At 47.6% G+C, this 7,192-nt stretch overlaps 1 protein-coding gene across 3 annotated transcripts in view; it reads right to left on the bottom strand.

Moving 5' to 3' along the window:
* Positions 1 to 4,460: 4,460 nt before the first annotated feature.
* LOC133342709 (cilia- and flagella-associated protein 100-like) overlaps positions 4,461 to 7,192 on the bottom strand; it is a 44,288-nt gene continuing 41,556 nt past the window's right edge. For 2 of the 3 annotated variants that reach the window (XM_061552041.1, XM_061552043.1), the window contains exons 13-14: positions 6,180 to 6,325; positions 4,461 to 4,596 (exon numbers count right to left, since the gene is read on the bottom strand). In XM_061552041.1, the coding sequence (XP_061408025.1) occupies positions 6,212 to 6,325 (114 nt within the window). In that variant the 3' untranslated portion in view covers positions 4,461 to 4,596; positions 6,180 to 6,211. Of the gene's footprint in view, positions 4,636 to 6,179; positions 6,326 to 7,192 lie in introns of all 3 variants that reach the window. The other variant, XM_061552042.1, reaches the window with a different exon arrangement.

The following is a 7,192-nucleotide window of genomic DNA, read 5'->3' as shown; positions in this document are numbered from 1 at the left end:
GTGTCGAGCCGGTGCGAGCCTGAGTCGTCCACATTCCTCTTCACGCGCCGCGTGCCACCGAGGAATGCGCGTGCAAGGAGGTGTGCGGGGTGCGATCGCTGTTGTGATGATGATGATGGGGGGGAGCGGCTGCGCAGTTGTTAGCGCGCCGAGTTTGATTCCCGCTCGCGGTCAACTTCGGTGGCGAATATATGTACCGGTTCTTGGCACCCCCACCCACCCCTAAGTCGACTCAGCCAGATGTGTAAACATCACTGGGGATACCAAGGCGGCCGGGCGTGGTGTTTTCCACATCGCTCCCTCGCGTTTTCCGGCCTTAATAGGTGCTCGCTAACAGCACTTGCCCCAACAGTCAGTTTAAAGGATCGTCTTAGTCGCGCCCGTTCGGAGACACTCGAGAAAGCTCCATAGAACCACGCAATTTGAACCACCGTGGGTGGAGTGGTGGCGCTATGGTTAGCGCACTGCTGCCCTTAAATTCCGCGATGAGCGATTTCCCAAGCGGCCTTTGTCTCTCTCTCCCCCCCCCCCCTTCATCAACCCACACGGACCACCGTGGTGAAGTATGGCCAAACAATCCCGATCACCGGAACTACACGTGGTTCTCAAAGTGTGGGCCCCAGTTCCAGCGGTGGTCTGTGACGGTCCTCCAGGTGCTCCGCGGGGCTGTGATGCAAATGCAGGCTGATCCGGACAGTAATGCCAATGTTTGTACGCCTTCTGTTTCGTACACGAATTCATATTTTACTAATGGTATTTAATTGAACAATCAAGTTCGGTAAAATACTCTGATTAAACTACCATAACCCTAAGATCTAAATGCCCCCCCCCCGCCTAAAATACCTTTGTAGCTGCGTTTTAAAAACAACATGTTTAATGTTACAAGCGGTAATATGAATCATTATACACTATGGGGACCTCATTTGCCAGTAAAAATATGATAATTGGTTCTTTACCCTTCTATCTGGCAACAAAACTGACACCTTTTTACAAGGAGTCATGTTTGCATAGACCGCAATACCTGCAATCATAAATACAAACAAAAGACATAACTCTGATAATGTGCACATTATCAGAGTGCACATTATCAGAGTTATGTCTTTTGTTTGTATTTATGACTGCAGGTATTGCGGTCTATGCAAACATGACTCCTTGTAAAAAGGTGTCAGTTTTGTTGCCAGATAGAAGGGTAAAGAACCAATTATCATGAATCATTATGTTTGTATTACTGGCTTGTCATCAGGGGTGGGTGTGTGGGGGGGTCCGCTGAAATGTTTGCATCGGCCGAGTGGCACGCGGGTCCAAAAGAGTTTCAGAAACGCTGCACCAGAGTTAGTCGATTCCTACCCCAGAAAGTAGGTGTCACCTCATTTGATGATGCCGGCTTGAACACACACCTGCCATTCGGTAAGCGCTTTAAAAGCTGCTTCGAACCCTTGCCCATTACATTTCACGAGTGCCGGTGCAGTGGTTCACAGCACATTCGAGTTTACAAACAATAGCAAATCAATTATACTCTTTGGTTCTTTCGGTAAAGTCACGTGGGTAGAAAATAATAGATCACGACGTTTCGATCGCAACAAAAGCGACCATCATCAGGTGAGACAATCACAGCAGGAAAACTGCTGAAAATTCTGCTGAAAAAGTTTTTAGCAGTTTTTCCCTGCTGTGATTGTCTCACCTGATGATGGTGGCTTGTGTTGCGATCGAAACGTCGTGATCTATTAATTTCTACCCACGTGACTTTGCCGAAAGAACCAAAGAGTATGGATTCCTGCAGCCACGAAAGCTTCAAATCCAAATCAATTATAATTTAAAGCCCTTTGGCGTGCACGTCAACCCACGAATGGTTCGCATCTGTAAGACCTGAGAGAGAACCTCCAATGAACTGAGATAACCCCCTAAGAACCCAAGAGGGAAACCCAATAAACTGAGAAAAAAAACCCCTAAGAAAATGAGGCACAGAAAAGTTTAAGTGTCACGCTGGGAAGGACGAGACCACTTTTGGATAAAAGAGGGGTGAGGGGGGGTAGAAATGAGTTTTCGTGGCAGAAATAGGTGGTTAACGTCGCTACATGGTGACCCCCCCCCCGCCCGCCATGGTAAATATAATAATAATCTTGGAGGGTGGTGGTTAGTTTACTGCTGTTCTTCTCGTAGAAAGTCTGTGAGTAAAGGCAATTCGTGGAGCGGAGCTTTGCACGAGACCTGCACCACCGTGAGCAGCTGCCGGCCCAGCGCTGCCGCAGCAGCAGCTGCCGGGGCTGTGAGACGTTCACAATTGACACTCGACATGTGTACCCTACATAGCTCTGCTCACCCACTGATTGGTGAACACCTAACCGTTCCGCGCAGGCAGTGATGGGTGTGTGTGTTGACCTTCCTTCGGACCGTATGCAGGCAACCGTGCTAATCGGAGGTGCTAATCAGTGAGTGGTATTTGACCACACGTTGATCAGCGCCGGTTGGAGATGTGGGGTGGGGGAACATAGATTTTTAAGCAAATGAGTACAGTACAGTAAAAAAACGATGCACGTTGCTGCTAGTCTTCTCTGCTGCCCACGATGTAGCCCTTAGACAAAGATCCCCCGTATAGCATTAACAGACTTTCGGGACAAGTGCTGTTCGCGAGCACCTATGAAGGCCGGCAATAAACATGAGGGGGTGGGTGGCCAACACCACGCCCGGCTGGCATTGTCGCCCCGGTGGCGATGTTTACACACCGAATTAGGTACTCATTTGAGGCTGAGTCGACCTAGGGGAGGCCTAGGACCGGTTTGGATAATCGTCAGGTTTAGCACGCTAACCGCTAAACTACCACTTTCCACGCACAAAAAGATCCCCCGTATAGCCTTAACAGACTGTAGGGGCAAGTGCTGTTAGCAAGCACCTATAAAGGCCGGAACGGTACACGAGGGGGTGGGTGGCCAGCGCCACGCCCGACCGCCTTTGTCTCCCCAGTGGCGATGTTTACACACCGCGCCGGGTATTCATTTGAGGCTGAGTAGACCTAGGAAAGGCCCAGGACCGGTTCAGATTATCGTGACCGGTGTTGGCCGTGAGCGGGAATCGAACTCAGGTCACCGGGTTACGAAGAGCAGCGCGCGAACATTACCCACCACATAGCCCCGCAAACCCTGCGACAACCTGTTTGCACACGCTAGTCGCCCATCCAAGCACTACCCAGGCTCAACTATGTTTAATTTCTGGCATCCTTATCTCGATTCACGTGAATTTCTCTTCGAAGTGGCCCTTGCAAGCAAGGCTGACGGCTGTGGAGACGCCCAATGTCAAAACCAGTCCGGAATTCGCTTGTGTCGAAACAACGCTGCTAAAATTACACGCTCCCCGAGGGCCGTGTGGCTAATGGTATGTAAGAAAAACACAACTTTTGTTAATGGTCTTGTCAACAGAGGCATTGTTTCATGTGTCTCGGATTGATTTCATCTTCTGCTTAAATGAACGTATTGGCAGTACATCGGAAGTAGTCTTGTGTTCAGCCCACTTCGATCCGAGGGTTATCCGCACCGTGGGCTATCCTTCGCCACTGACTTCTGTCTTCTGCTTCTCCTCCTCATTGCCTGTTCCAGCGTGAGCCTCGTCCATGCTTTGATGTTATCTATCCATGTCATCCTTGCTCTTCCTCGTGCACGTGAACCGTGTATTGTTTTGCATATCCGGCGGTATGCGGTATAACAAAGAAAAGGCAAATTAACGCATTGTTTAGTTATTTACCCGCGATTCGCAACCCCGGTCAGAAATTCTTGCGGGGTGGTGCGAGTCAAAATCAGTTTCCGCGATGTCGAAGCAGTCGGAAGACGAACGTCAGCTCAAATTTTGTTTGTAGACGGTTTTATGAGGACCGGTGTGTTTTTGCTGCACTGGTGTAGTACCGCCAATGCGTCCAGATCCAGGATAATGACCGACTTCTGCCAGCGTGAGATTAATCTCAAATCCGCATCGCCAAAGTGGTTTGGGAAATTTCGACGGGTATTCTCACGCGTGAGGACTGCTTCAAGCCATGATTTAACCTACCACCCGTGTAGAACCCAGAGTGGATGGTGATGATGAGGACTTGGCACACATCATCACTTTTCCTTTCAAAAGCAACATTCAAGATATCAAAAGGTGGTGTCGATAGAGACGCTTTTTTTTATCCTTTATATTAAGTTCACTTGCTTGCTTGCTTGCGCGCTTACGACCGTGCAAATATTTCGGTCGTTTTTTAACCCACTTCCCGTGATCCAATCGAGCTGACATTTTGCACACAGACTCGTTGTGCGTGACAATTTATTTTCGTGGAAAAACATTTCCAAAATTTTCCACTTTTTAGGAATTTTTTTTTTATATTTAATTTAAAATACCAATGTGATAAAAATGAAACTCTTACTCAAGAAAAACAGAAATGAATAATAAAATAAAACCGATGCCACGCATATAAAGGATTTATAGTGAAAAACTTTGTTTTTACGGATTAATTTTATTTTGCTCGCTACCAGTACACAGTCAACACCGCCGCCTTATAGGGCACGCAGGCAGCTTTGCATGAGTAAGCAAGCGCGCGTGGGTTGATGGACACACACAGCAGCAGCAGTCCTGTAAAAACGGGGGGGGGGGGGGGGCGAGGTTGGAGGGCTGCACAGTCAACGTTAAACACACTTTTGACAAATGTGAAAACGCTGAACGGACAGAGCAACAACATTTTTGCTTGTGTCTAGCCGTGCATTCTACTCGGGTTGTATCGTGAAATCATCTCTAATTCTACCGTGAATTTTGCTGTCGTTTGGAAGGGCGATGTACCAGCAGAGGGCAAGCTATTTCAAACACGGCAGCTCTTTGATGTGTTTTTCGGGTTGTATCTTGAAGTCCTATGTTTCAAACCACGTGCTGAGACCTTCAGAAAATGAATTGAAGGCTAAGGTGTTATGTATGCAGTCGCTTGCCCTCTGCTGTTGGATCTGCATTGATTCAAAAGTTTCTGGCACGTGCAACGAAACGTCGGACATCATACCCAACAACAAGCAGTCCAACGCGATAGCTTGACAGAACCGCGTAAAACTATGCAGTGGTATTCTGGCACACACCTATGGGTGAGTTGTATACTTATGCACGGCGATGAAGCAGATGCACACAGGCACATTTTAAGTGGTTATGAACATATTTTGACTTGACGATGACAATCTTTTTTTTTTATCTCTGCAAGGAATCAAACGCAACAACGTGTTTGAATTCACAAGTACTTCAGGCAGAGTTATGCAACTCATCTTAACTCCCATATTGCTATAAGTTCATGCAAATTATAAGCCCCTGACAAGTCGTAAACATCCATAATAGAGGTTTCTGGGTTAGATCACGTAAATATATAAATGTGTCGTTAAAACCCGCCACCACCCGACAAAGCCAACTAGTAAGGGTTGTCACGTAAACAGAACGTGCCAATTCGTCACTAGTACAGCACACCGGCTGTGTTGGAGAGCCAAGCCACAACATTTACAAACTGAGTACGACGTTTCGCCAATAATTACGTCACCAGTAGTTCCTTGCGGAGATAAAAAAAAATATTACGTCACCAGTAATTACTGGCGAAACGTCGTACTCGTTTTGAAATGTTGTGGCTTGGCTCTCCAACACACCGGGTGTGCTGTACTAGTGACGAATTGGCACGTTCTGTTTGCGTGACAACCCTTACTAGTTGGCTGTGTCGGGTGGTGGCGGGTTTTAACGACGCATTTATATATTTACGCGATCTAACCCAAAAAAAAACTCTTATGGATGATATTGGTCGTGAAAGTCTACGTGTTAAACTAAGTCATTAATATGTATAAGTGGAGTCCATGTATGTAGAGAATAACTTCTGAATGAGAACAAAACACACGAGGTCGCATTGGGACACTTCAATACAAAGGAATGGAATGATGATGACGATATTAATTCAGGAGGGGGGCCCGATGCTTCACCAGGGGGAGGGTTTCAGCCCTTTACAACTCCCCACCCTCCCACTATGGGGCTGATGACACAGCCAACCACATGCGGCGCACAGGCGGCGTTGTGTAGGACGGTCGCACGACTGCACCAGGCTAGAAGATTCATCATCATCACCAGTAGCGGTCAATCCGATGCTGGATGAAGGCCTCCTTCAAACCTCTCGCGATCGCGCGACGTGAGAGTTCTCCCGTCACCTGCACGCGAGCTGACGTGTCGTCGTGAATCTTCAGCTGAAGAAATAGAGGGCCTCCTCCTGCTCCCTCTCGCTGCTCTCCTGACCGCGCTCCTTGTGGGTGCGGCGCACGGGAGGCTCCGAGCGGAACACCAGCCGGCGCCCCGTCTGTGAACGCCAGCGCACGCGGGGTCGCCGATCGCCGGCGTTCCCGCGATATCGTTTTGACATGACAGATAATGCGCGCTATCGAGTTTCACGCTGTGATGGTCACCGCGCGATGCCCTGTTTCCCGCAGCTTGGTAATTGTATATCACAATGTTATCGTCTGCTTTTTTTTTGTCCTGTGATGGAATTTGAATAGAAATAAAAAGTGATTAAAAGTAATTTGACCTCAGCTCACTCACCATAACCCTGACGCGAGTCTTCTAATCATTGTAACTTTGAAATCGATATCATGCTTATAACACACACGTGCTGTTAGAACGCGATAATGTCACAACATCGCCATCCCATCAGTTACTCGTTAAAGAAAACAAAAAAGGAGTTTAAAAGTGTAATGCAATAACTATATTAATAGAACTTTAATATTGTTAACTTTAATCATTACTATTTCCTAAATATTTTATCAGGAAATGAGAAATGAATGGACAACGATATGACGATATTCTGAACTGTGCGTGTGCATGATGGCAATGGGTTCAGGAATTAAATGCCAATGTTGAGGTCTACGAACCATGAGATGGCTCAGCAGAGAGAGTTTGTGTAGTTTTGCTATTCCACCTCCTCCGTGGAAGGAGTGCAGACTCCAGTAGTTTACTCTATGTTGCATGGCCACAACAGCATGACTGTGGCTTGTCTTTAAATTTCCACCCATGAAGGAGCTGTGTGCGTCGGCCTGGTGGTGATGTTCTGATGCGGTTGATGGTGACACCACCGGTGTCTATCAAGGAGGAGCAATGTCAAAGCCAGGAGGTGTGCGATGTTTGGTTCTCGAATGAGGTGTTTATTCTGGACGTCCGCTTTGTGCCACTC

This window comes from Lethenteron reissneri, chromosome 15, assembly GCF_015708825.2.
Source record: "Lethenteron reissneri isolate LAM-NWPU_2019-01 chromosome 15, ASM1570882v1, whole genome shotgun sequence".
Lineage (NCBI taxonomy): Eukaryota > Metazoa > Chordata > Hyperoartia > Petromyzontiformes > Petromyzontidae > Lethenteron > Lethenteron reissneri.
This window is presented reverse-complemented; position numbering and strand designations above follow the sequence as displayed.